Below are 27,444 nucleotides of genomic sequence, written 5' to 3'. Positions count from 1 at the left end.
CCCTGTGCACAGCCTCACGCCGCGGGCTGGGGGAGACCCTGCTGTCCCTGACCCCTGTATTCCCAGCTCGGCAACCCCAGCCTCCCCGGGTGCAGAGTGAGGCTGGGAGAGCACTGATGGGCTCGAGTCACTTGCCCACCCTGGACCCTTGCCTGGGGCCCCAGGAACGTGGCCCTCCGGTTAGGTGCCTGATCGGCACCCTGGGGTAGGGGAGGGCCCCCCAGCAAGCAGGGAAGGGTGGGAAAGCCAGCTGGTCAGACATACCTGGGACGGCCACAGCCGGGCAGAGCCCCCGGAAGCTGCCCCTTACCCCTCCGGCCCGGGGCCCGGGAGAGTGTGGCAGGGCCCCCCGGGGCTTCTGGGGACGGTGTGGGTACAGGGGCGTGAGTGTGCGCTGCTGCTTAATTCCAGTTCGGACGAGTACCAGGCTGCCCAGGCCACCCTGGCCAGATCTTTCCAGGGGAGGTTTGACAAGTTTGTGGTTCCCTGTGTCGTTGCCAGTGGTGACACTGAAGACAGGAAGGGGATGGAACCCCTGAGCTTCAGGTGCAGTGCGCTGGTGGGGGAGGGGGTGTCTTCCAGAAAGTGGCTGTCCATCCTCTGCTACGAACCAGTTCTGGGGGCCCGGAGGGAAGGGCCCGGAGGCTGAAGCGGGCAGGCGAGGGCGGGGTGCAGAGCACAGCGCCCTCAGCGCACCCTGCCCCACCCCCAGTCCCCACAATACCCTGTACCTGGAGCTGTGGTGTCCAGCCGTGGCACCGTCTCTCGTGGTGACCTCCGACAAAGGCAAAACCATCTTCAACTTCGGTGACATCGCTGTAGGTGAGCCCCAGTTGGGCCCAGCCCCCCAGGCACACCCCCGCCCCGGGGGCCCAGGCCTGGGTGCCCGCCCCCCACCCCCGGGCCTCTGACTCCACCATCCCATTTCAGGACACCGTGGCATAAAAAAGGTCTCCATCCAGAACATCTCCCCCGAGGACCTCACCGTATCCTTGTCCACACCCAGCCCGGGAAGCTCGCGGGGACCCAGGTGGCTCGCGGGGGCGGGAGGGAGCAGCTGGGGGGTGGGGGGGGGCTGCAGCCCTGCTCTTGCCACCTCTCCTTGACACCGGGCCACAGGTGGAGTTCTCTGTGCTGAACCCCAGTGGCCCCTTCATCCTGCTGACCCCCATCGGCAAGCTGCCTGCAGGCGAGACCCAGGTCCTGACGCTGTCCTTCTCTCCCCGGGAGAGCATCTTGGTGAGTCCCGGGCCCACATGCTGCAGCCCGTGCGCTTGGGTCCCCGGAGGCAGTGGGTCCCCCGCACCGCCCCCCCTCCCCCCCGCCGCCGGGCCTCACCTCTGGCGGGCAAGCAGGAGGAGGCTAGGGAGCTCAGATCACTCTGCTCCAGTCTGCCCGGACCCAGCTGCTCCCAGAGCCCCAGCACACGCCTCTGACAGATGTCTGCTCCGTGCTAATGGACGTGGTCTTCTCAGGCCCGAGAAACACTGGACATCATCACCAAGAGAGACACGCTGTCTCTGACCCTCGTGGGCACTGGCGTGGCATCCACGATCACGTGCTCCATTGAAGGGGACGTCCTCGACATGGGTTACGTGATTGCCGGAGAGTCTGCGTCCTCCAGCTTCAAGGTGAAACACGTCACGGGGGACCTGGTGCCTGCCCTGGCCTCCTAGGAGAGGGCTCCACCCTGGGAGGGGTCAGACCCGCCTTGGTAGGGGAGCTAGTGGAGGTGCAGGCCCCCCCTATCCAGCCCCTACCTCCAGCAGCTACCGCCTCCACTGCCCAGTCCAGCAGGGGGAAGGCTGAGTGCCCCTCCCTCCACGTCTCACCAGCTCTGCCTCTTCGTGCTCCCTGTCTTCCTGCCTCAGGGCCTTTGCAGGAGCCACCCCACCTCGGATGAGGAGGAGCTCAGCTCGGGCACTGCTGTGGAGGGTGGGGGTGGGGTTACAGACTTTCCTGGTGACGTGACACTGCCCTGTGGCCTCCCACCCCCTGTGGGAGGGCAGGCCTGGCTCCCCATGTCTCTCCAGTGTCTGAGGGACTCACCAGCCTTGGTATCAAGCAGCCAACTGCTTCCTCCACCGGCTTAGGTCGGGACCTGGCACCGGGTCCAGGACAGGGATTCCCTGAAGTGTCGAGGAGGGGCACTCTCAGAGACGGGGGAGGGTGTTGGTTCAGCTGAAGGCCAGCCTGAGCCTGGCAGAGGGGGGCGCTGTGGAGCCCAAGGCGCACCACCACGGAGTTTCCCTCCCCGAGGCGCGTGGAGGGGGCTGGGCGCACCGGCCGGGAAAGGGGGGTAACGTGAGGCTGGGTGAGATGGACCAGCAGCCCAGGAAAGTGCCGGGAGCAAGGCGAAAATGGTTGGGCCGGAGGGCGGCTGGACAGCCAGCAGGGCGTGACCCCCAGCGAGGGCGAGCTGAGACCCCCTTCGCAGTGACCCGCGCGCCGGCGGTGGACGGCAGTGCGCTGAAGGTCCCTGTCCTCACAGCTGCAGAACAGCTCGGCGCTGCCCATCAGGTTCTCCATGCAGCTGGACAGCCTCTCCAGCTCCAGGAGGGGCAAAAGCCAGCAGCGGCTGCCGCAGTTCCTCGCCTTTCCGGCCCAGAGGACTGAAGTCGTGGGTGAGCTGGTGGGCGGGGGCGCCGGGCGGCTGCTGGGGAGCGCAGGTGCGAGCGGAGAGCGAGCCCTGGGGGCGGGGCAGGGGTGGGACTTGGGGCGGGGGGCGCGGCCGGTGGTGAGGTGGGCGAGGACGGGGCAGGGGTGGAGCTTGAGGCGGGGCGCGGCCCGGGTGGGGCGGAGGGCGGGGGAGGGGTGGAGCTTGAGCGGGAGGCAGGGGTGGGGCTCGGCGGGGGGGCGGGCAGGGGTGGAACTTGGGGCGAGGGGGCGCGGCCCGGGTGGGGCTCGGCGGGGGGGCGGGCAGGGGTGGAGCTTGGGGCGGAGGGCGCGGCCTGGGTGGGGCGGGGACGGGGCAGGGGTGGGGCTTGGGGCGGGGCGCGGTCCGGGTGGGGCAGGAGTGGTGGGGGAGGGGAGGGGGTGGAGCTTGGGGAGAGCGCGGCCCGGGGCAGGGTTGGCGTGGGGGGCGGGACAGGGTGGAGCTTGGGGCGGGGGGGGGGGGGGCACGGCCCGGGTGGGGCGGGGACGGGACAGGGGTGGAGCGCAGGGCAGGGGCGGGGCGGGGGGGGTTGCGGCGGGGGGGGGGGGGGGGCGCTGCGGGCAGTGGATTGGTTGGGGGCCAGAGCGTCGGGCTGGGGAGGGGCGCTGCAGGCGGAGCAAGGGACCCGCACGTTGCCGACCTTCCCGCAGGCACCCAAAACCACAGCGGCCAGAGCGTGTTCAGCGTGATCCCCGTCGAGGGCGTCATAGACCCCGGCAAGACGCAGGACTTCACCGTGACCTTTAGCCCGGACCACGAGAGCCGTTACTTCTCCGACAGGCTGCAGGTGGTGCTCTTCGGAAAGGTGCGGCTCCACGAGCCTCGGCTCGACCCCCCCTTCCCGCGTGTCCGGGGCCCTTCCGGCCTTCCCTGCCTGCCCCCCTTTGGAGACCCCGGCCCGTGCCTGAGGGCTCCACGCCGGGCTGGGTGTCGTCAAGTGGAGAGCCCACTGTCCCCGGTTCCACGGGCCCCCTTCCTCCTGGAGACCCGTCACGGGGACTTGGAACGAGACTGCTATGGTCCTTGTCCCCAGAAACTCTCCCACCAGATTCTTCTGAAGGGCGCGGCCCGTGAGCACATGATGTTCGTAGAGGGTGGAGACCCCCTGGACGTGCCTGTGGAGTCCCTGACCGTGATCCCCACCTGCGACCCTGAGCACAGAGAAGGTGTGTTCTCTGAGGTGTGGGAGCCCCCTCGTGGGGTGTGAGGACAGTAGGAGGAGCTGCCCGCCTGCACCCTTAGACCTAGGAAGCCTGAAGGGTGGGGTGGGCATTCTGGCCCATCCCCCGGAGGGCGATTTCCTGAGGACCAGCTAACCCCTAGGCACCTCCCTCACGCCCCGGGTGGCACAGCCCCCCACACACTGGCCCCCAGCCGGGTCCTCTCTCTCCAGAAGCCGAGGAGCTGAAGCCCATCCTGGTGACCCTGGATTACGTCCAGCTGGACACAGACATGCCAGCCCCTCCTGCCACCCGAGAGCTGCAGGTGGGCTGCATCCGGACCACCCAGCTGTCTCCAAAGAAGGTGACCAGGTCCACCCGGCCCCTCTGCAGCGTCCCCTGCCCTGGGTAGCCTGGTCCCTCCTGGCCTTGCCCCTTGGTGGATGTGGGTGGGCAGCCTGCCGGTCAGGGCTGAGAGGGCAGGTGGAGTCGGGCATCCTCGACCCCTGTCACACTGCTTCCTGGGCGCTGTGCCCGACCTGCCGGCCTACCTGTAACGCCAGTGCCCTGCAGACCGTCGAGTTCAGCCTGGACGGTGCCGCATCTCTGCAGCACAAGGGCTTCACCATTGAGCCCTCCAGAGGCTTCGTGGAGCGTGGCCAGACCAAGACCATCAGCATCTCCTGGCTGCCACCCGCAGACTTTGACGTAGGTGCCACAGACTCTGGCCAGGGAGCGCTGGGAGGGATGATACCCCCGCCCCACCCAGGTTGGGGGCTGTTGGGCGGGCCCTGGGCAGGTGAGGTGGGCAGTCGACTGAGGGGCTCCTTCCTTCCTCCCCGCCCGTTCCAGCTGGATCATCCACTCGTGGTGTCAGCCCTGCTGCAGCTCAAGGGGGATGTGAAGGAGACTTACAAGGTCTTCTTTGTAGCCCAGGTGGTGAGCGGCCCCTGAGGCCACAGGAGTCTCTCCACACACCTCCTGCTCTCTCTTGAAGCCCTCCTGTGGTGCGCAAACCAGGCCAAGCCACCCGCAGGCCTGGGACCTGGGCATCCCCTGCTGGGCAAATTCAAACGTGCAGCCCTCTTCATGGCCCTATGGCCGGGGCACGCCAGCCCTGCAGGCATGGCTGCTTCCTGCTGACCTGGACCCAGCAAGTCTAGAGGCCAAGAGCACCCCTCCCTGGCCCCACTGAGAACAAGGCAACAAGGCCAGTCCTACCCACACGTACTCTTACCCTGAGCCCCTCAGAGCCCCCAGCCCCACCAGTACCCTCCTGCCCAGCCTTTAGAAGCCCTGGTGTGGGGAAGAGTTGCCCCCACAAGTCTGCCAATAAACCTTCTGAGCTGCTTCGTACAGGCCTGCAGTGTGGGATGCACACTGAATGAGAGATGGGGACAGAGCCCTGGGGAGGCAGCCCCGTGCCTTCTACCCCACCCCACCCCCACCATGCACACAGATCAGTCCATATGATGAACTCTGCCCCTCTGGAGGGTGGGTGCCTGGAGCATTGGGGGAACAGCTAGCAGGACAGGGTGCTGGGGGTAGAGGGCTGGAGTTGAGACAAGCCCAGACCTAGGAGGCCCATCAAGGAGGGAGAAGGGTACAGGCGGCTTCAAAGCCAGGGTGACCCCTTAGGCTTCTCTGCTGCTCCCAAGTTTCAGGTTCCCTGGTGACCCTAAGCAAGGAGGGACCAAAATGTGGGGGACTCATGCTCGTGTCCTCCTTCAGAGCTAAGCTGGGGTCCAGGGTGAGACCCAGAACATGAGTTTGGTTTTCCATTTTTCTGGAACGAGTCCAGGCTCAGCCTTCTGGGCTCCAACAGGTCCTTCAAGGTAGAAGCCCCCACAGGCCATACAATACTTTTTGGAGCTCAGAATGTACCCATACCCCAGCCCCTGCCTTCTGGATAGTGCTGGTTGGACAGCGACCCCACAGAGCACATCCAGTCTGGCCCCCCATGCACAGCATGCGCAACCCACCAAGCCTAGTCTCGCACCTGCCACCAGGAGAGCAGGAATGGAGGGTGTGATGCATCTGGGGACCATCCTGGGCACAGGCTTTGGGATACCAGCCTGGAGCCACCTGCCCTAGCCCCAGTTCCTTGGTGCCCTTCATCCCCGGAAGCCTGCCATCTCCCTAACCTCAGGCCAGTGACAGTGACCCTAAAGTACTGTTTTGCAGGACTTCTGTCTGTGCCCTCACCAGTGCTGTCCAGCCATAGCCCAAGCCACTTTCTCACTAGGTAAGAGGAGAAGGCAGGTCCAGCAGCCCAGGCCAAACCCAGGCTCCCGGAGGGCCTGCTCCCTGCAGGCCATGGTCCTTGAGTCCTGCTCTGGCTAGTGGGCAGGAGGGGTAAGCCACTGTCTTGTAAACCCCGGCCTAGCTCTCCTGCTAACAGGCCCTGGTACTCACTGGCCAAGGCTCTGTCTGAACTCCTGTGCACTAGCTGGACTTCTGTCCATCCTTCTCCCTCCCATCCTGAGTTGGGCCTCCCAAGGCAGTGAAGGCAAGAAGGAGGAGGAAAGATGGTCAAGAGCCAAACTTAGCCAGCTTGGCTACAGCAGGGTGAGCAAGGGGGCCCATGTGGGGGGTGGGGGTGGGGGGCCTGGCACAGCCTGGAGGTGTGGGACAGCTTCCAGGCAAAGCCCAGGTCAAGATCGAGCAAGATCAAAGAGCAGGTGCCTGGCAGGTCCAGGTGGGAGAGCCACGCCCAGGAGGCCCTCCCAATGGGGGAGATGCATGTAGAGTATGTCTTGAGTGCAATTAAGAAAGACAGGTCAAAAGTGGGGGGGGGGGGGTGCCTGGGTGGCTCAGTCGGTTGAGTGTCTGACTATTGGTTTCAACTCAAGTCAAGATTTCACAACTTGTGGGATCGAGCCCCCCATCAGGCTCTTCACTGACCGCATGGAGCCTGCTTGGGATTCTCTCTCTCCCTCTCTCTCTGCCCCTGCCCTGCTCTCTCTCTCTCAAAATAAATAACTTTTAAAAAAGAAAAAGAAAAGAAAGGTCAAAGGTAGCTTCCACCCCCCCCCCCCACTCTCCCCAAACAAGACAGACCACCCTGCATCTTGCTGTAGGACCTCCTCCCTTAGCGTGACCACCGGTGGTGGAGCAGAGGGGAGAGGAAACTGACGAGCGCACTCAGCCTGGTGAGAAGAGCGGGGAGGTGCCAGAAATGGCCCCCAGTCTTTCCTAGAAGAATGGACAGCAGGCATTGTCACGGCCAGGCCCAGACACCACAGAGGCCACATTCCCTGGGTTGAGCATGGCTTTCAAGGCGAAGTGCGCCTGAAACGTGGTTTGCTTCCAGGGTACTGCAACGGCCGGGAGCCAGGGTTGGAATCCGGGTGGGCTTGGCCCGGGCAGCCCCAGGCAGTGAGCGCCCGCAGCGCGCCACCAAAATAAATACCGTTGAACAACACGCTTAGAACCCCCCAGAGTCTTAACTGTTGAAACCCTTCACCTTGAGCGCCGCGGTGTGTGAGTTGGCCCACACGTGTCCTGGCCGCCACCCTCCGAGGCCACACACCCTGTGCAGCCCTGGCCACAACAGGGCTGGCCCGGTCCGCACCGAGCCTGACTGCAGGACAGGCCTGGCCCGGCCGGGATGGGGGCTCTGCACCGCGCGGAGGGCGAGAACCTCCCCCACCCCGCGACCCGAGGCTCTGAGACGCGGAGGAGACGACCCGGCTGTCGCAGCCCTGCCGCGGGACCCACATTGGGCGCGGCTTCAAGGGGCGGTGCCTCTAGTGGGCGGGACTCTAGGTCAGGGGCTCCGGGGTGTGGCCACGGGACCGGGCCTCCGATGGGCGGAGCCTGCAGGGGCGGGGCCTCGTGAAGCGGCTCGGCTGTCGTGGGGCGGGGTCTGCGCGGGGCGGAGCCTCCATAAAGGGGCGCGGCGGGCGGGCTCAGGCTCCCTGTCCGTGCCGAGCATGGTAGTGGGGGTGCCGGCCGCCCGTGGGCTCCTGCTGCTGCCGCCGCTCCTGCAGCTGCCGCAGGTGGGTCGGCGGCGCTCGGCGCGGGCACCGCGGGGCGGGTGTGAGCTCGGCGCGCCCCGGCCCGGGCTCACCCCTGTCCCCACAGGTGGCGCTGGGCTTCGGAGACGCCAGCTGCGACCCCTCGGACCTGTAAGTCAGGGGGGTGGGAGCCGGGGCCTGGCCCCGCCCTGTCGGGAGGCTCGGGCGGGGCACTCGACCCTGCTGGTGCCCCACCTGCTCCAGGTGCCGCCGTCCCCGCAGGTGCCCGCCCCAGGCCCGCTGGAGCAGCCTGTGGCACGTGGGGTAAGTGGAGGCCTCGGCGCCGAGCCGGGTCCGACGGTTCTCCCCTGGCCGGGCCCACCAGACCCCGAACCCTCTCGGCCGAGTCGCCAGGACCTCCTGCCCTCAGCACCAGGGCAGCCAGCCTCCCACGTGGGCCCTGCCCTGATCCCGGACAGCTCTGGGCACACAGGCCCTTGGCTGGACTTCCTTTCATCGCTTGCTTCCCACCCCCTCCTTCCTCACCCCTGCAGGAGGCCCCCTTGAGCGCGGTCATCGGTCTGGGCACAGGATTGTGCAGATGGCCTGGGACAGTGTGTCCTGGGAGTGAGCCCAAGGCACTTGTGGCCAGCCCTGGAGACAGCCAGGACAGGCCCAGCAGCAAGAGGCCAGGAGGGGCCAGCTCCTCAGGCCCAGCTCTGGCCTGGTGAAAGGTCTCTGGCCCGGAGAGACACTCATTCTCTGGTTTTCTTTTATCCTGCCCGTTGTCCTGTCTTGGGCAGTCGGGCCCTGACTGCCCCTGGGGAGCAGGCTCCTGGTGGCCAGGGGTCAGTCCAGTGGTAGGCTCCCGCTCCTCCCTGCACAGGCTTATCTTACTCGCTGTCCTTCTGCTGCTGCTGTGCGGGGTCACAGCCAGCTGTGTCCGGTTCTGCTGCCTCCGGAAGCGGGCACACACCCAGCCACACCTGCCAGCAACACCTCAGCCTTGTGGCCTGACGGTCAGCCCTACAGACAGTGACAGCCCGGTGCACAGCACTGTGACTTGTGAGTGCCTGCAGGGGGAGTGGGGGGGCGAGTGAGAGCCAGACTTATCCCCACACAAACCCACTCTGGTTCCCTGCAGCTTACAGTTCTGTGCAGTATCCGCTGGGCACGCGGCTGCCTCTGCCCTTTGGGGAGCTGGACCTCGACTCCATGACCCCTCCTGCCTACAGCCCGTATGCCCCTGAGCTGCCACCCTCCTACGAAGAGGCTGTCAAGATGTCCAAACCCAGACAGGAAGAGCCACCCTCCTCTTAGTAACCCAGTCCTCCCCCTGGGGCCTGAGGCCTAGAGACATCAGCAGGGCCCCGGGAGCCAGGCTCCAGTGCCCAGCACCCCTGGCTGTAGCCCTGGTGCCCCTCAAAGGCAGAGGAGGGTCCTCTTGAACCTCCCAGTGCTGCCAGCCACCCCGTGCTCAGAGGGACCCGGTGCGAGGGCACTTGCAGCCAGGGACCCCCCAGCACACCCCTACCATCCTTCCCCAGGGAAGGCTGGCCGTCCAGCACATTGCTGCAGCCCTGGCCTCGTTGCTATGTAACGCCAGGCAGCCAAGCCAGCCAGCCTCGTGTTGGCCACACACACACACACACACACACACACGCACACACACACAGGCATGCACACGAAGGCTGCTGCATTCAGCCCTAACCCCACAGGCCTAAGCCTCAGGCTGGCCGTGACAACCCCGGCTTTTGGAGACAGAATAAAATTTGTCCCTAAGTGATCTCCCTCTGTAGGGGCTCCGGGAGGGGCCTGTGGGTGGTCACCCCCCTCCCCCATGCAGGCAGGCAGGGCAAATGGTAGTCTTCGCCCTGCCCCCAACCTGGCCTTCAGGCTGCCGTCCAGAGCCCAGAGCTGGGCAGCGGGAGGGACGGGCCGTGCGCCATGCGCCATGGCTGCCTGGACAAAACCCTCTCCTCTCTCCAGACCCACATCTCTGTCAGCCCCTCCTTTCCGGGCTATGGACAGTAAAGCACACATGAGTCTGTCTGGAGTGTTTATTGGCCGGGGGGGGCGGGGGGGGCAGGCTGGGCAGCAGCGTGGGCCGCAGCAGGCAGTGGCCTTCTTCGGGCAGGCCTCCCAGGGCCATAGCACCTGCTCCTACTGGACCAGCTTGAAGGACTCTCCGGTCATCATGGCCACAAACTCTGGGAGCAGGAGGACAGGTCAGCCACCGGCCTGGCCCAGCCACCCAGCTCCCAGGCCTGTCCCCGACTCACCCTCATAGTCAATGGTTCCGTCTCCGTCCTTGTCAGCCTCCTTCATCATCTGCTCGGCCTCTACCTCATTGAGGGGCTCACCTGCGTTCATGAGCACGTACCTGCGGGGCCCCCACGCTGAGTGACAGCCCGTAGGCTTCTGGCCCTCGCCCACCCCCTGCCCAGCCCCAGGCCCTACTTAAGCGTGTTCCAGTCGATGTAGCCCTTGCCCTCCTTGTCGAAGACACGGAAGGCTGCCCTCAGCTCGCCCTCCTGGTTCTGGGCCTTCTCCCAGTAAATCCCCATCAGGGCCAGGAAGCTGTCACAGTTGAAGAATCCTTTGTCTGCAGGGAGCAAGCAGAGGGCCAGGCCGCGTGAGGGCGGGCGGCTGCAGCCCTCCCCGCTCACGCTCGCGGGTGACCCCCAGCCGCCCTGCCCCCTGCCCCCTGCCCGGCCTCACTGTCTCTGTCCACGTCCTTGGCCATGGAAGCCAGCTCGCTCTTGGTGGGGTTGATGCCCAGCAGGCTCATGAGCCGCTCCAGCTCCGCCGTCTTCACCTCCCCGTTGCCCTCCTCGTCGAACATCTCAAAGACCCCCTTGTACTCCTTGATCTGCTCGGCCGTCAGGCGCTCCGTCTACAGAGACAGCCGCCCGGCTTCACCAGGGCCCCCTTCTGCCCCTCCGTCCGAGGCAGCTCGGAGGCCCCGGCACATGTGGCACAAGGCACCCCGCCCCGTCCATCCGTCTGGCAACCCATCGAGGCCTGCGGTTACAAAAGGAGGCCCCCGGCCCAGAGCGGCTTCCGGATAAGGTGGCACAAGCGACGGGTCTCAAGGAGGGAGCGGGAGTCCGCCAGGCAGGGTAGAGGGACGGGCACGAGGGGTAGAGACCAGGTGTGGGACACCGAGGCTCGGGCCAGCCACGGGAGGGAGGACCGGCTGGGCCAGGCCCAGTCTCTGGGACGAAGGCAGGGGACACCAGGGGAGACCGGGCGAAGGGCACCGTGGGGGAGCACGACACAGGTCAGGGTGGAGGACCCCAGCCTGTTCTGGCGTTTCCAGGGGTGGTCTAGCCCCCGACAGCCCTGCCTGTCCCTGCCATCGCAGCCTTCAGAAAGGGCTGCTCTGTCCCGGCCCCCAGCGCGAGGGTGGTGTCAGCAGCCGGCGAAGCCCCCACTCCGCCCCTTCCCTCTAGCCCGTGCCGGTGCCTGGAGGCACTGACCCGTCCTCTCTCCCCCTGGGCCCTGCCCCCAGCTCCCGTTCCACCACCCCAAAGCCCACCGTGGCTCCGCCGGGTGCCGGGACCAGGCTTACCATGTCTGTGGCTGGCTGGGAGAACACCCCTCGGTGGCACCAGATCTGCTGTGCACACAGTACGAGGTATGGGCACAGTCGGCAGCGTTTTAGCTGGGCCCAGCTGCCTGGGGTCCCCAGGGTCCAGATTCCAAGAGCCTTGTATGGCCAGGAGATCCCACAGCCCTATTTGGGGGCAGGTTTGGCCCTGACCCACAAAGCCCCTTTCTGGCCTGCCCTGGCCTGGGCATCCCCTCACCCCAAAGCTCCCCCTCGGATCCTAGGTCCCAGGTAAGGCCCCTGCCCCAGCCTCAGCCGTTCTGCCTCAGAACCCTCTCAGCCTGTCATCGCTTCAGTTGCGAGGGTTCTTTGGGATGCCCACCCTGGCCAGGTGACACTCTCGTATCCCCGCGGGCCAGATGCTTCGCAGGCACTCTCTGAAGGCAGGTGGGGAGAACACACCAGGCCGGAGCACCCCCACCCCCACCCCTCGCAGAAGGGGCTGGGGGTCTGCAGCCCAGGGAGGAGACAGCTGGCCATGGGGTGGAGGCAAGAGGGGGTGGGACAGACAGGACCAGGGCGCTTCACCGGCTCCCGGGAGGCCAGACCAGGTTTCCTCTGCGCGGCCAGAGGCTATTCTGGGGTTTCTCCGAGAAACCTGACCTCCCTTCCACTCAGAACAGCAAAGCTGGCTCTCAGGGGAGCCTCGTGGCCAGGCTGTTCGGTGACAAGATGTCTCAGCGGCACACACACCTGCGTACGTGTGCTGAGCCCTCACACACACCCCGTCACGTCCAGCGAGCGCCTCCCTGCTCCCCGCACCCGCCGGCAGTGGGCACAGGGCTCGGAGGCTGGCAGGTGCTGGTCAGAGCCCCATGGGCTGAGGGGCGCCTCCCGTCCCTGCCTCCGGCCCCCCTGCACCGGGGAGGGTCGCAGATGGGCTCCCACCTAATCGCCCCCACCCCCGTGCACGGCCCCCGGAGTCACGTGGGCACACGCCCGCCTGACGGATCCGAGCAGGTGGGGTGTGCCCGGCCCCGCCTGCTCGGCTCTGGGCCTGACCGGGTATCCGAAGCCTCCGGGACTTACCCCGCTGAGGCCCAGGCCAGCTGCTGAGGCCGCAAGATTTGTGCTGACGGACGGGATGGCTCCGGTGGGCACAAGACCAACGGGCCTCGGGGACAGGGGCACAGCAAAAGCTGGCCCCAGGTCTGGGGGGTGGCCCGCCTCTGCCCTGGCTGCTTGCTCCGGCCCGCTGGCTCCAGGCTTGGTGATGAGGAGGAAAGACTTTCCCACCCCTTCCCTCGAAGATGTCAAACCAGAACAGGAGTCCGAAGTACGACAGCTCTTCCGTGACACTAGTCACATCTATGAGCCCAAACCACGCGTGAGGAAGTCAGTGGGGACCGAGAGCAAGACAGAGTCGGGGCGCCAGGAGCAGGACGGCCTGACGGCTGATTTCACGGCTCTCGCCAGGGCCCCGGTGCCCAGAGTTGTCCAGACACTGGTAAGGTGTTGCCGCGAAGGGTTTTTCCACATATATTGATTACAGTGGCGAAGCTAATGTAAAATATCACTCAGAAAGGGGAACCGACATTCATTAAACATCTATCACATACCACGATCTTTTTTTTTAATTTGTGGCAACCACACACGTACACACAAGCACGCACATAAAAATTTACCATCCTAACCGTTTGTGAGTGCACAGCTCAGGGGCATTGAAAATTGAGCACATTCACACTGCTGTGCAACCATCCCCACTGTCCATCTCCAAAACTTTCCATCTTCCCAAACTGAAACTCCCCATTAAACACTAACCCCCCCAGCCCCTGGCGCCCACCATCGACCGATCTCCATGGATCTGACTCCCGCAGGCCCTTCCTATAAGTGGACTCATTCAGGATTTGTCCTTTCGGATGGGCTTACTTCACGAGGCATGATGTCTTCAGGGTCCATCCATGCTGAAGCAGGTGCCAGCATTTCCTCCTTTTTAAGGTGGAATAACATTCCACTGGACAGAAAGAACACGAAGCTTTCCTAGGTGTGATTAACATTTAAATCAGCAGATGACCCTCGTAACGTGGGCGGGCCTCATCCGATCAGTTGAAGGCCTTAAGAGAAAAGACTGAGCTCCCCAGAGGAGGAGGGAATTCTGCTCCGGAGGGCCTCTGGGTTCGAGCCGCAACATCAGCTCCTCCCTGGGTCTCCAGCTGCACTCGCCAACCCCACTGTCGCCACAACTGGAGCCCATTCCTCAAAAGAAATCACCCTGTCCCTCACTTTCTCCCTGCCACCCACCCCTAGTGGTCTGTTTTTCTGGAGATCCCTGGCTGATACAGAAGGCCATCGAGGGCAGTGCGTTCCAAGAACCTGGGCACCTGTGCACGTGCCCCCGGGGCCCTCCTCCGACTGCAGGGCACACGGTGTTTCCTCCAGGCAGGTCCGGAAGGGAGGCTCAGGCGCCCGCAGGGAGCAGCTGAACTCACGGACTGAAAACCCAGGCCAGGTTGTGGTGAAAGACTGCACGTGCTTCCCCAGTGACCCCTTCCTGGAAGAGAGGAGCCCGTAGACTTCTCCGGGGTCCCCGGTGGGAAGACGCCACGAGGCCCCCCCACCCCTCCGGGGCGGCCTCAGGGGCGGACCAGCTGTGCCGCCGCGGGGCCCAGGTGGAGCCTCGGAAGGGGTTGTCGCTCCGAGTCCGCGTGGCTGGCCTGAGGCTTCCTGCTGCACAGCCGCCTTCCCTCACCCGATCCTGCCCCCTCCCCGCCTCTGGGACCGACCCCTGTGCGTAGCGTGAACGCAAACCCCGTCCCGGGGTCGGCTTCCCGAGGGCCCACTCCGCAACTAGAAGGGGTATTGGAAATGGATTCCTCGCCGCCCGGCTGCAACGAGGTGCCGCTGGGGTCGGACACACACACGCCTCCCTAGTGGCCCACCCGCCCCAGCTGCCACTGTGGCGATCGGGCAGGATGGGCCAGAGACCAGGCGGCCGCCGCCCAGCCCCTGACCGTTGTCAGAACCTCGACAGGGAAAGCTGGGACCTCGCCGTGTGGGTGGGGAACATCCAGGTGGGTGTCCTTCGGAACATTCTGCCTCTGCAGGGTTTGCTCACCTCTCCCTGGGAAGAGCTGCACCCCCGCCCCCAGCCGAAATAGAATGCGGAAGCCTCATCATCCCCCCCCCCTTGCCAATCCCCGGCAACATTTGTCCCCTTCAGGACATCCACCTCCCCTCCTGGCCACTGGGCTGACACCCAGGGTTAAATTGCAGCATAACCGGGCTGGGGATGAGCTGGGTCTGACAGCTCAAGGACAGCGGAGGACGAAGAGACCGATGGGCTGTGTTGGCAGGAGCCGGGGACACGGGCGGCCCCAGCGGCTCCGCTGAGGGGCCGGAGCACGAGCCAGGCAGGTGTGAGACCCTACACGTACCAAGGGTTCTCAAAGCCCCCCTTCTTCTCGCGGCTCCTGCCTGAGGCTTCCTGAGCCAGCACAGGGCAGGCCACAGTCTGGAACCCACACGCTGCACGGTGCCTGCAGCCAGCCCCCTCGCCCACCGGCAACGGCGTGCACCCGTGACACGTCTCCCCTGGGTCCCAGTGTGCTGAGCACGGTTGCCCAGGAACGCCCCCTCCCCACCCCCTCTTACCTCATACGCCCAAGAAAAATTCCGTGCCCTAGTCTTGAGTCTTTGTTTCAGGGTCCGCAAGGGGAGCCTGGACCAGGGGAGTAAAAACAAGCCAGCCCCGGACCATCAACCGTGGCAGGTGGCCAGGAATGCAAGTGTAAGATCCCAGTCCTGTTCAGGAATGGCCAGCGCCGGCGACTGAGGTGAAAATGTGATGTGAGGGGTGCCTGGGCGGGGGGGGGGGTGCTCCATCAGCTGAGCGGCTGACTTAGGCTCAGGTCATGATCTCGCGGTTCATGGGTTCGAGCCCCACGTCCGGCTCTGGGCTGATGGCTCGGAGCCTGGAGCCTGCTTCGGATTCTGCGTCTCCCTCTCTCTGCCCCACCCCTGTTTGTGTGCTCTCTCTCTCTCTCTCTCTCTCTCAAAAACAAACAGTTTTTAAAAATTTGCTAATGTAATGTGAAACTTTAAGGTCACCACTAAAATAATAGAAATAAGTTGCATCAAGTCCACATCTGTGGAGGGAAAAAAGACTAAAGAAAACGTAATGAACCTAACAAAATGCAGGACAGAAGACAGAAGCCTGGGAAAAGCAGCATAACTTGAAGCAGAAAGTAATGTCATACGAGTAAACCGAGCCACCTGACAGAGCTCCCGGGGCCAGTGCTGGAACAATGAAAGCAAGAAAGGAATCAAGCAGGATCGGATTATAACCGCATATATCCATTGTGCACGGAAGCATGCCACCAACAGACCGGAAGAAAATACCCCCAAACCCCATCTCTGATGAGGGATTCGTGTCCAGAATACGTAAGGGATTCCTACAACTCGGGCGCCTGGCTGGCTCAGTCGGCAGAGCATGTGACCCTTCCTCTCAGGGTCACGAGTTCAAGCCCCACATCGGGCATGGAGTCTACTTTAAGAAAATACGTTAAAAAAAAAAAAGAATTCCTACACCCCAACAACAACAAAAATAAACAACCCAATTAAAAATGGGCAAAGGACTTGCATAGACATTTTTGCAACAGGAGATCCACACGTGGCAAAGAAGCACACGGAAAGCTGCTCACCGTCACTAATCATTAGGAAAATGCAACTCAAAACCACAGTGACTTATCCCTTCCCACCCAGTAGGATGGCTATTCTCAAAAAACAGAGAGCGACAGGGGTTAGGGAAGAGGCGGAGAGATCGGGATCCCGTGCGCAGACGGTGGGAATGCGAAATGGCTGCGAGGAAAAGTCTGGCGAGTCCTCAGAAAAGCAGACGTAGGATGACCACGCGATCCACGTATGTACCTAAGAGAACTGCGAGCAGGGGGATCCACGTCCGCCTGTGTTCATAGCAGCGTTATTCACGATACATAAAAGGTGGAGACAACCCAAAGCACCCCAAGGGAGGGATGGATGGAGAAACGAAACATAGTGTATCCATATGTGATAATAAAAGTTATGAGTCAGCTCCACTGGGCTAAGGGCCCCCAGACAGCGGCGAAGCGGTATTTCTGGATGCGTCTGTGAGGGCGTCCCTGGAAGAGATAAGCGTTTGGTTCTGTAAGCTGACTGTCCTCACCAAGCCAGGTGGGCCTTGTCCAGTCTGGTGAGGGCCCAAACAGAACGAAAAAGACAGAGGAAGGGTGAGTTCGCTCTCTGCCTGCGTGGAACGTCCTGCCTCTCTGGCCTTCGGACGCAGACTGAATCGCCACGGGCTCTCCGGGGTCCGCAGCCCGCAGAGGGCAGAGGGTGGGACGCCGTGGCCTGCACAGCTGCGCGGATCCGTTCCCGTGATCAGTCTCCTCAGCTCGGTGTGCGTGTGTGCGTGCATGTGCGTGTGTGTGCGTGCACGTGTGTGCATACGTGCGTGTGTGCGCGTGAGTGCGTGTGAGCGTGCGTGCGCATGTGTGCGTGCGTGTGTGTGTGTCCTGTTTCTCTGGAGAACCCGCATAGAATGTACGATGGAATTATTCAGCCATAAAAAGGAAAAAAATGCTGGCAACTGCTACAACGTGGATGCACCTGGAAGACACTATACTCGGTGAAACAAGCCAGTCACAAAGGACAGATACTAAGAGAACATCCAGATGGCCAACAGACAAATGAAAAGATGCTCAACATCATTAGTCATCAGGGAAATGCAAATCAAAACCACAACGAGATGTCACCTCACACCTGTCAGAATGGTAGAATCAAAAACACAGTTGGGGCACCCGGGTGGCTCAGTGGGTTGAGCCTCTGACTTCAGCTCAGGTCGTGATCTCACGTTCATGAGTTTGTGCCCCGTGTCGGGCTCTGTGCTGTCAGTTCGGAGTCTGGAGCTGCTTCGGATTCTGTGTCTTGCCCTCTCTCTGTCCCTCCCCCACTCACGTTCTGTCTCTCTCTGTCTCTCAAAAAATGAATAAACGTTAAAAAATTTTTTTTAATATTTTACCACTACAATAAACATAAATATTGATGAGTCCATATTGGTATAAGTGATTCATAAATAAATGGGGGAGAAGAGCCACCTCTCCCGTACAGAATTCCAAATAATTCATGTAGCTATTCTAGCCTCACGGAGGGGGGGGACACAACCCAGGCCCCAACAGTGACTTCCCTCCACAGAGTAGAGTATGGAAACGGAGAACCAGGTGCTGCCCCCCCTCAGGTGATCAAGCTCAACATGGCAGTGATGAGTCACCCCCAATATGATGTGACGAGAGGGCACTGCACCCCCGCTGTGGTCCTCCTGAAACCCACACCCCCAGTCTAATCATGAGACAGCACCGGACAAATCCCAGGAGGGGCACATTCTGCAAAGTGTCCTGACCAGCGCTCTTGAAAACTGTCAAGGACATTAAAATAAAGAGAAAGTCTGAGAAACTGTCACAGCCCAGAGGAGCCCAAGGAGATGTGATGACTTCATGCGGGATGGGATCCTGGGACATAAGGAGGACGTTTGTTAAAAACCAAGGAAATCTGAATAAAGCAAGGACTTTAGTTAAGAATAGTAAGTACTGGTTGATGGTGACAAAGTCAAATGTATCATGCTAGTAAGATAGTCCTATCATAGGTGTGAAGTGTGAAGTGCATGGGAACTCTGTACTGTCAGCAATTTTTCTGTAAATCTAAAACTGTTCTAAAAATAAAGTTTATTTTTTTAATGTTTATTTATTTTTGAGAGAGAGCGCGAGCGGGGGTGGGCAGAGAGAGAGAGAGGAAGACACAGAATCCGAAGCAGGTTCCAGGCTCCCAGCTGTCAGCACAGAGCCCGCCGGGGGAGTGGGGGGGGGGGGGGCTCGGACCCACGAACCATGAGATCATGACCTGAGCCGAAGTCTGACGCTTAACCGACTGAGCCACCCAGGCGCCCCCAAATAAAGTTTATTTTAAAAAAATAAATCTAAAAAAAAATCTAAATACGTCAATAATCAAAAGAACTCATTTAAAACAATCGCCACATAAACCGAAGTCTGTCCGACTTGATCAAAACGGACCCCAGCTGCTTTCTGCTCAGACACAAACTTCAGAGACAGGTTGCAGGAAGGTGGGCAGGGCGGGTGGCTGCTCCCAGGCTGCAGGGGCGGCAGCTCCCCTCCAGGGGGCGCGTCTGGGGCGGGGAGCCCCTCCGCACCCCGCGCTCCGCACGCGTGCTAAGTCTGCGGGCGCAGCCCCAGGGCATCCTTCCTCAGCACCCCCTGGGTCTGAACATCGACCACTTATTGATCCACAAGGAAATCTCCACATTGGCGATCGACAGCAATCTGACCGCTGACTACCGAGACTCCGATTAATTTCGAAATCAAGACGAGAGGAAACAGCCAGAGGAGTGGCAGGGGGCTGTTTCTGCTAAGGGAGGGGGCGGGGGAGGGACACAAGTTTGCAACAAACCAGAGATCAGCGGCCACGGCCGATCTCTTCCTGGAGAAGGCCAGACCCGGGGCCCAAAGCCCCCGCGAGGTCCGAGGCGGGGCTTCTCTCAGCCCAGGCCCGCCCCTCAGCCAAGGCCCCGCCCCTTGCCCGTCACTCGGCGCAGGCCCCGCCCCAGACCGCACCCTGCCCCGTCACTCAGAGAAAGCCCCACCCCCGGCCCCAGGCCCGTCTCTCGGCGCTGGCCCCGCCCCCGGCCGCACCCTGTCCCGTCACTCGGCCTCAGCCCCGCCCCCGGTCCCGCCCCCGGCCCGTCACTCGGCCGGCCCTCGGCTCCCGCCCGGAAGCAGCGAGGCTGGCGGCGTCTCCACGCGTGGGCACCAGGCGGCGCTCGTGAGCCGTGCGGAGCCCGGCGGGCCGCGATTCCCCGCTAGAGGTCGTTTAGGGTCTGGGGTCGGACGGCCCCGCGTTGGAACTGGGCCAAGGTCGCCGCCTAGGCCGCTGCTGCGTGCCGCTCTCTACCCCTCGTCTCAAAGTCTTGTCTTCAAAGCCTCGCTTTTGGATCCGACAATTGGCAGGAGAAAAATAGACATAAACATCCCTTTTCATTCACCCCACAGGTGGCGGGCCTTGGGGAAGGGCACAGGCTGTGGGAAAGTGGAGCCTTTGGCGGTCTTGGGCTGACCTCCGACCCGCATGTGCAGGCCCCCAGGTAAGCCCTTGAGCCAGGGGGACCACAGCCACACGCACACACGCCCCGCCCCGCCTTGGGCTCCTGGGACACGGCCTGGCTGCTATGTGACCCTCCTGGCTGTCGGGGGGGTGGAGGGGGGGGTGCTCAGCTGGTGCCTGGAAGTCCGTGCTCCCTACCCCTGCTCCTCCCACACCTCTGAGACTCTTCCTGCTCCCTTTCCGTCTTGTTTGCACGTGAACACACCAAGGACATGGTGTCCAAAGCTAAAAGAGGTTTCAAATGCATCAAGAGCCTCTGGGGCACCTGGGTGGCTCAGCTGGTTGAGCACTGGCCTCTTGATTTCACAGTTTGTGGGATCGAGCCCTGAGTTGGGCTCCGTGCTGAGTGTGGAGCCTGCTTGGGATTCTTTCTCCCCCTGCCCCTCCCTGCTCATGCTGTTTGCAAAATAAACTTTAAGAAATATATGTTGAAGGGGTGCCTGGGCGGCTCAGTGGGGTAAGCGTCCGATTCTGGACTTCAGCTCAGGTTATGATCTCACGGTTTGTGAGTCTGAGCCCAGCAACCAGCTCTGCGCTGACACTCGGAGCCTGCTTGGGGTTCTCTCTTTCCTTCCCTCTGCCCCTCCCCTACCTGTGTTCTCTCTCACAAAAATAAATAAATTTACAAAATAGAAATATGTGTATATGTGTGTACATATGTAAAGCCTCAGACTTCTGTCGCAGAGTCCCAATGGGCCCAGCAGCCAGAGGGGGGCAGCGGCCTGAAGGTCTGCCCTGCACGGAGGCGAAACGGGTTCCAGGTAAAGCCCCTGGGGGGGGTGGGGGGCGCTTAGCCTAAGGCAGCACCCATGGCCTGTGGGGCACCCCTGGCCCTGGCCTCAGTCGTGTTGCAGGTGGTGCCCAGTCGGGGGGTGACCCACAGCCCCTCACCCTGCACCCTCTTCAAGGGCTTCCTCCCCATTGTCTCTCTCAGAAGTCTGGGTACCAAAGTGCCTACCCAAGGCCTGGGCCCCAGGGCCACCAGGGGCTGCTGGAGGAGCAGTGGGGGGCAGGGGGGGACAGACAGGCCTTTAGGAGTGGGATCCAGCAGACTGAGCCACTCCCCCCACCAGGGCACTCCAGAGCAGGTCTGGGCATGGGACTTGGGCAGATGCCCAGGGGAATATAGCGGGGCCCAGCAGGTCCCCGACACACGTCACAGTGAGAGCTCCAGGGCCCCTGGCACCAGGCAGCCGCCCCACGTGCCTAGCCACACCTGCTGGTTTCCAAAACACCCGGTGCCTGCAGGCCCGGCCTCCCCGGGAGGGGCAGCCCAAGGGCCCGCGGTGCTCCTGACTCCTGTCAGCACCCCTGCTGCTTGAGGTCCCAGCCCCCCACTTCCTCTTCCACCTCCTCGGGCCCCAGGTCCCCCAGTCTCTGGCACCACTGCCCTTGCACACCATCTTCTCCAGGCCACGTGGCCCCCAGGTCCCACCCTGCCTCTCAGCGCCCCTTCCAGGCACACCTTGCATCACCTCCCAGGTGTCCATGGGCTGGGCCTCAGGGACAGGATTCTCAACAAACAGCCTCAGGCGCCAGGAGTACTCCTGAGTTGAGTTGAGGCCAGCCACCCAGCCAAGCAGGACGGAGACCCTGAGGGCTGGGAGATGGGGGGGGGGGGGGCGGGGGGAGGCTGCCGGGGCCCTGCAGAAGGGCCTACCCCCTACCCCCTGCCTTCCCCAGAGCACATGGTGCCTGGCCTGAGTGTCACGTGCCCACTTGACTTGGAGCAGAGCCTAGTGGCCAAGAGCAAGCGGGGGACAGAAGAGTGTGGGGACCCAGTGACCCCCCTCCTGGCTGTTCCAGCCCACACCAAACTGCAGATAGCCTCATAGGCCCCCGCGCACTCACCTTCGTTTCAGAAGATAGTTTGGGGGTTCTGGCTGTTGGGGCTGCCCTTGGGTCCTTGTTAGAGGTCCCAGGGCAATTCTGTGGTCTCTACAGGCGGGACTCACGCACGGGGCAAGAGAGCAGCCTGTCCGAGAGAGGACTTGCTAGGCAGGCGGGGGGGGGGGGGGGAGGGGGGGACCGGGGTCACTGTCTCAGCCCCCAAGGTGAAGAAGGGAAAGGTGAGGGGCTGGTCCCCCCTGCAGGTGCCGACTGAGAGGAAGGGGGCCCAGCGGGACCGAGTGCAGACGGCCCTCCAGGGAGCAAGACCCTCCCCCTCTGCCCCACAAGGACCAGTAAATGAGAACCATACTGCCGAGAAGCGCGGAAAAGGGCAGTGGTGTGGGGGTGGGGCAGGTTCTCGCACTGGGGGCTTGTGGGGGAGGGCCACCGGAGTGGAGGCAGGGTGACAGCAGCCCCGTCCCACCCCACCCCCCCCCCCGGCTGTGCTCACACGCACGTCTACGTCTCCTCCCGGCCAACTCGGGGACCCCGTAACCCCATGCTGATCCCTGCTTCCCTGGTCACGACACCCCTTCCTTCGTCTGCAAAGTCCCTACTTCTCCCTGGGGTGCTCTTCCTTCTCTCCCCTCTGCCCTTGAGGGGACACTGGCAGCCCAGAGACATCCTTGGCCCTTCACCGCAAACCCCTGGCCCTTCACTGCAAACCACCCCCTCCGGCCCTCCGCGTCTGCCACACACCCACTTCTCCGCCCAACATCTGTAAGCATCTCGGGCTGGAAAGATCCAACACAGCGCACTCTCCCCCTGCCCCATCAGACTGCCTCCGCCAGCGGCCCCTCCCCACCCGCCCAGCTCACCGCCCAGCTGCTCGGACACCCTGGCATCACCCCTGCCCCGTCCGTGCCTGGATTCCTGAACGCCGCAAGCCTCCTCACCTCAGAATCCGTGGCCCTGTCCGGCCCGCCCAGCCGATCGCTCTACCCTGCACGGGGCTCACCCCACCCTGAGGCAGCCAGAGGGGGCCCTGCCCCTGCTCAGACCCCCCAGTGGTTCCCACCACTGTCCGCCTCACTGCCACGGGCCTGAATGGAGCTGACCACCACCTCCGAATGGCAGAGATTCTAAGACACCACCCGCAGCCTTCTCCTCTCTGAGTTTACCTTTTTTAAGGAGTAGCTGATAAATGCCAATGGCCTTTTTTTTCCCCCAGAGAAAGAAAAGTAGTTTCTCGAATTCCTATGGCATCGCAAGGGACTCAAACTAGCCACAACAATCTTGAGAAAGAACAGAGTTGGAGAGTTGGAGGACTCACACTTCCTAATTTAAAATTTATACAGGGGCGCCTGGCTGGCTCAGTCCGTGGAGCGTGCAACTCCTAATCTTGGGGTCATGAATTCGAGCCCCGCGTTGGCCATAGAGATTACTTAAAATAAAATTAAATTGTCCACCTTGGCCTGTCCTGTGGGCCACGTGTTCCTGCGTCCTCCTCTTATTGGCCGTGGGTGAGCACCTGACCCGGGATGCGCCACTCATGAGCTCCTGAAACATTTCTGGCATAAAACCCACAAATCAGAGCTTCGTTTGGGCCACCTGGCTGGCTCGGTCGATGGACTGTGTGGCTGACTCTTCATCTCAGGGTTGTAAGTTCGAGCCCCACGTTGGGTGTAGAGATTACTTAGGAATAAAGAAAAGGGGCCTCTGTGTGGCTCAGTTAAGCATCCAACTCTGGATTTCAGCTCAGGTCAATATCTCAGGGTCGTGAGATCAAGCCCCACATCAGAGTCCACACTGACAGCACAGATCCTCCTTGGGATTATCTCTCTGCCTCTCTCTGCCCCCCCTCTTTCTCTCTCTCAAAATAAATAAGCTTTTAGAAAATTAAATAAATAAAAATTTAAATTTAAAAATCTCAAAATAAAAAATGTATACGAAGCCACAGTGACTGGAACGGTGTAATATTGGCATAAAGATGGTCATTTAGACACGTGGGATGTGATGGGGAGCCCAGAAAGAAACCCGCACATGTATCGTCAATTGATTTTCAGCAAGGGTGCCAAGATCATTCAACAGGGAGGGGACAGTCTTCAACAGACGGTGCTGGGAACACTGGACGTCCACGTGCAAGAGAATGCAGTTGGACCCCTGCCTCACACCACACATGAAAACTATCTCCAAGTGGATCGGAGACCTAGATGTGAGAGTTAAAACTACAAAACTCAGGGGCACCTGGGTGGCTCAGTCAGTTAAGTGTCCGACTTCAGCTCAGGTCATGCTCTTGCAGTCTGTGAGTTCGAGCCCCATGTCGGGCTCACTGCTGTCAGTACAGAGCCTGCTTCAGATCCTCTGCCCGCCTATCTCTCTGCCCCTCCCCTGCTCACGCTCTCTCTCTCTCTCAAAAATAAACATTAAAAATAAAATTATAAAATTCTTAGAAGAAAACACAGGAGAAAGTCTTCATCATCTTAGATTTGGCAATGGTTCCTTAGATGTGACACCAAAAACCACTATGACCAAGAAAAAAAAAGGAGAAAGAGATAAATTGGACTCTATTAGAATCAAAAACTTTTGTGTACCAAATGACACTACCAACAGAGTGAAAGTACAACAGGACAGGAGAAAATATTTGTAAATCATGTTTCAGATAAGGGTCTAGTGTCCAGAATATGTAAAGAACTCTTACAACTCAACAACCACAATAAAAGTTCAAAAACAGGGAAACCGGGACACCCGGGTGGCTCAGTCAGTTAAGCGTCCGACTTCGCCTGCAGCCACGATCTCGCAGTTCATGGGTTTGAGCCCCACGTCGGGCTCTGTGCCGACAGCTCCGAGCCCGGAGCCTGCTTCAGATTCTGTGTCTCTTTCTCTCTCTGCCCCTCCCCCTCTCATGCTCTGTCTCTCTCTCTCTCTCTCTCTCTCAAAAATAAATAAAACTTAAAAAAAAAAAAGGCAAAGATCTGGAAGAGACATTCCTCCAAGGAAGATATACACGTGGCCTCTAAGCACACAAAAAGATCGACAAAGGGTGGCAGCGGCCCAAATGCCCATCCCCCGATGAACGGATAAGCGGCCCTGGGTCTCTGAGCCACAGAAAGCTATGGAGCACTGACATCGTGGATGAACCTTGAGGGGATGGCATGGGAAGAGACTGCCTAAGGGGCACGGGGTTCCCTTCCGGGCTGATGGAAACATTCTGGAACGAGGTGATGGTTGCAACAGGAACGGGAACATACTCAACGCCAATCAACTGCACACTCCGATAGGGCCTCACTGGTACACTTTGTGTTGTGTGTATCTTACCGATTTAAAACGAGAAGCCGGTGTGGCCGAGCCCTATTGGGGGGAGTGCCTGAGGGTGTCCCCGTCTGGTTGGGGGAGTAGGGGGTGCCCTGTGAGCAGGAAGTTCTTCGTGGAGACCCTGTGCCCTGGGCTGAGCCGGGGGTGGGGTGGGAACAGGGGCGCTTGGGCTGCGGTGCTGATCCCTGCCCCCTCTTGGGAGGGGCTGTGTTGGAGGGTCTTTTTGTTGGAGAGGACAGTCCTTCCAGGTCTGTGCCTGAGGACAGGACAGGGGGCAACTGGGACGATAACCAGGATACAGGCCCAGGAGAAACGGCCATTCTCGCCGGGCACCCAGGGGCCCGGGTGCGCCACTGTGTCCAAACCCAGGTGACACGAGGTGGCAGATGTGGCCCGGCGGTCTGTGGATGACGTGGCACGGGACGTGGCACGATTCGGTAGGTGATGGGGCGTGACAGACGGGATGCGGCCCAGTGAGGGCGGAGATCTGGGGCTGTGTGACTTAGGGACCCACGTGCCCTTCCCTCTGTGCCGCTGTCCTGGCTCCGTCCTGCTTCCCCAGCTCCAGGGGAGGCTTCTCAGTGGCTGCCTGAGACAGGACAGTGGGTTCGGGAAGGCTTGGCAGGCACCCAGGCGCTGGGCCGCCCACCCCTCCCCACTTGCCTGCTGGGGCCACAGGTGCAAGCTGTTTACCAGGCAGGTGCTGGTGGAACTGAGTCCCAGGGCACCATCCGTGGGGAGGTGAATCCCCAGAACAGACAGGGTGCCCCTCCCCCGGCAGGGCACCGGCAGTGGCAGGTCAGGGGGGCTGGAGACCAGCCCCCCTCCCATTTCCCTGGACAGGTCCCTGTGATTCCCCCACCACGTCCCCATCAGTCCCTGCTCATGTCTGCAGCAGAAACTAGGAGACGGGGTAGTGTGCAGGCTGCCCCCACTCTGGGGGAGGGGTGTCACGCCCGGGCTCAGGCTAGTCACCCTGCACGGACCTGCAGCCCACCAAGTCGGTGTGGCCTACGCTGGTATGCGCAACACTGGGGCTGTGTCCCCACCGCCTGGCCTCAGGGACCCCCCTCCAAGCATCCTCAGGCCTGTCGTGGCACCTCAAGACAGGAGGCTTGGCCAGGCCAGGGCCGAGGGGGCTGCCCAGAGTCCCAAGGCCTAGCTGAGGCAGCGGCCGCCCCCAGCCCCCCACCCGGCAGGTCCCCTCTGCCAGACCCCATCCATTCTGGGCACTGTGCCTCCCTGGCCTCCCCTCTTTCACCTGATCGTGGGCGTGAGGGTCTGGGTACGCCCCCTCTGACCCCTGGCTCTTCCTAAGTCTGCATCACACTTTCTTGGTCGCTGGTGAGTGCTCCCAGCCCTGGCCCAGGATGCCCCGGGGCATTGCTGGCAGCTACGTTCCAGGGCTGGGCAGGTGATGGCCTAGATGTGGGGAACAGCTGTGGCCTCCTCGACCAGGGAGCCACCCAGGCCAGGACTGGAAATGGGGCCGGGGTGGGTGGGAGCGCGGACTGTCCCCTGGGGCACCCTCGATGCCCCTTGCCCCAGAAAACCCCAGAGGCTGCTTTGGGGTTGGGGCACAGCAGCCAAGGAAGGTGGGCTCTGTTCCCAGCATCCAGTTCCAGGACGGAGCAGGCCAGGGGCTGGGGCAGACGGGCCTCAGCCAGGAGGAGCCGGGAACTGGGGCCTCTGCAGGCCTTGAACTCGACAGAGGCTTCCTTTTCCTCTATGAGTAGCTCAACTGTTGCCCAGACCCTGCTTTCGGCCAGGAAGCAGGTAAGGACCCCTGTGTTTGTCTCTGTCCAGAAGCCCTCCTCCTCCTGGTGACAGCACCTGCCTTTGCTCTGGGTGCTGGGTGGTGTCCCAACGGGGGCACAAGCTGTGGCCCCTCCGTTCCCTGCCTCCAGGGCCACATGAATGTGACTGAGGCCCTTCAGAGCCTTCCTGGGGTCAACGGACAGATATCTCAGTCTTGGGAGCCCTGTGGCTGCTAAGCTGGAGACATAGGAAGACACGCCCTAGCGGACACAGTCTCTCTCAGGCGGAGAGAGAAAAGGAGGCGCCAGAACTGGGGAAGCAGAACCAGGAGGGGAGCCCCAACAGCCTGACCGAGCTCCTGGACCCGTGTATACCTGAAGCCCGGACGTCCGCTCATAGACTCGTCCCCTGAGCGAGTCAATTGCCTCTTTTCACGTAAACTGGTTTAAGCTTCTGTGACTGGCTACCCTGAGCCCGATTGACCCCACTGGCACGTGGACACTTAGTGCGCATCTGTGGGGACACACGTTTCTGGGGTACATGTGGGGGATACTGCTCTCCTCGATAATAGCCACGTTTTTCTCTACTAGAGGGGTTTGTATTTTCAGCCCAAGGTGTCTCGCTCCACAAACGACACGGAAAGCCTCTGTCTGGGTTCACCTGTGGCAGCCAGAGCCACCGGATGGAGCCAGGCTCCCCAGCTGTGCTGGCACAGGTCCGCCATCTGCGGTGAGACCAGACGTGCCCATCACACAGAGCCCCACAGAGGAAGAAGGGCCCTCTTGTTACCAGCGCCCCGGGAAGGCTGCTCCGGCGAACACCGGAGCTGAGCACCGCCCCCACGGGCTCAACCCACTCGGGACGGCGCCCTCTGGGAGTGGCAAGGATGCCACCTGGACCTTCCCTTGGATGTCTGCTCCAAATCTTAGGGGAGACGTGTCTTGTGTTTGCCGCCCCCCTCACTTGGCACGTCCTGATTCCCCACTACCCCCTCAAGTTTGGGGGGCC

The 27,444-nt window shown here is 61.8% G+C and overlaps 3 protein-coding genes across 5 annotated transcripts in view; 2 read left to right on the top strand and 1 right to left on the bottom strand.

The window, feature by feature from the left end:
- CFAP74 (cilia and flagella associated protein 74) overlaps window positions 1-5,172 on the top strand; it is a 65,495-nt gene extending 60,323 nt beyond the window's left edge. The window contains exons 30-40 of the mRNA XM_045034865.1: window positions 185-546; window positions 713-822; window positions 931-986; window positions 1,120-1,239; window positions 1,476-1,631; window positions 2,492-2,624; window positions 3,307-3,461; window positions 3,690-3,822; window positions 4,050-4,180; window positions 4,390-4,524; window positions 4,669-5,172. Coding sequence (XP_044890800.1) covers window positions 185-546; window positions 713-822; window positions 931-986; window positions 1,120-1,239; window positions 1,476-1,631; window positions 2,492-2,624; window positions 3,307-3,461; window positions 3,690-3,822; window positions 4,050-4,180; window positions 4,390-4,524; window positions 4,669-4,770 — 1,593 coding nt within the window. The 3' untranslated portion in view covers window positions 4,771-5,172. The remainder of the gene's footprint in view (window positions 1-184; window positions 547-712; window positions 823-930; window positions 987-1,119; window positions 1,240-1,475; window positions 1,632-2,491; window positions 2,625-3,306; window positions 3,462-3,689; window positions 3,823-4,049; window positions 4,181-4,389; window positions 4,525-4,668) is intronic.
- A 2,531-nt stretch (window positions 5,173-7,703) lies between these two features.
- TMEM52 (transmembrane protein 52) lies at window positions 7,704-9,823 on the top strand. Its single transcript, XM_019836007.3, has 5 exons — window positions 7,704-7,817; window positions 7,903-7,946; window positions 8,040-8,099; window positions 8,662-8,840; window positions 8,920-9,823. Exons 1-5 carry the CDS (start codon window positions 7,752-7,754, stop codon window positions 9,093-9,095), a joined length of 525 nt encoding a protein of 174 aa, XP_019691566.1. The 5' UTR covers window positions 7,704-7,751; the 3' UTR covers window positions 9,096-9,823.
- Window positions 9,822-12,859, bottom strand: CALML6 (calmodulin like 6). Of its 3 annotated transcripts, XM_045034938.1 has the most exons (5): window positions 11,350-11,924; window positions 10,497-10,671; window positions 10,236-10,380; window positions 10,058-10,158; window positions 9,822-9,985 (listed from the first exon to the last, which is right to left on the bottom strand). In XM_045034938.1, the coding sequence occupies exons 1-5, from the start codon at window positions 11,350-11,352 to the stop codon at window positions 9,939-9,941; spliced, it is 471 nt and encodes a 156-aa protein (XP_044890873.1). In that variant the 5' UTR covers window positions 11,353-11,924; the 3' UTR covers window positions 9,822-9,938. The 3 variants fall into 3 exon arrangements, with proteins under 3 accessions (XP_044890873.1, XP_023113730.1, XP_023113729.1); XM_023257962.2 differs by lacking the exon at window positions 11,350-11,924 and adding an exon at window positions 12,418-12,859 and having other exon boundaries at window positions 9,822-10,158; XM_023257961.2 differs by having other exon boundaries at window positions 9,822-10,158; window positions 11,350-11,929.
- Window positions 12,860-27,444: the final 14,585 nt, after the last annotated feature.

Source organism: Felis catus, chromosome C1, assembly GCF_018350175.1.
Source record: "Felis catus isolate Fca126 chromosome C1, F.catus_Fca126_mat1.0, whole genome shotgun sequence".
Classification (NCBI taxonomy): domain Eukaryota; kingdom Metazoa; phylum Chordata; class Mammalia; order Carnivora; family Felidae; genus Felis; species Felis catus.
This window is presented reverse-complemented; position numbering and strand designations above follow the sequence as displayed.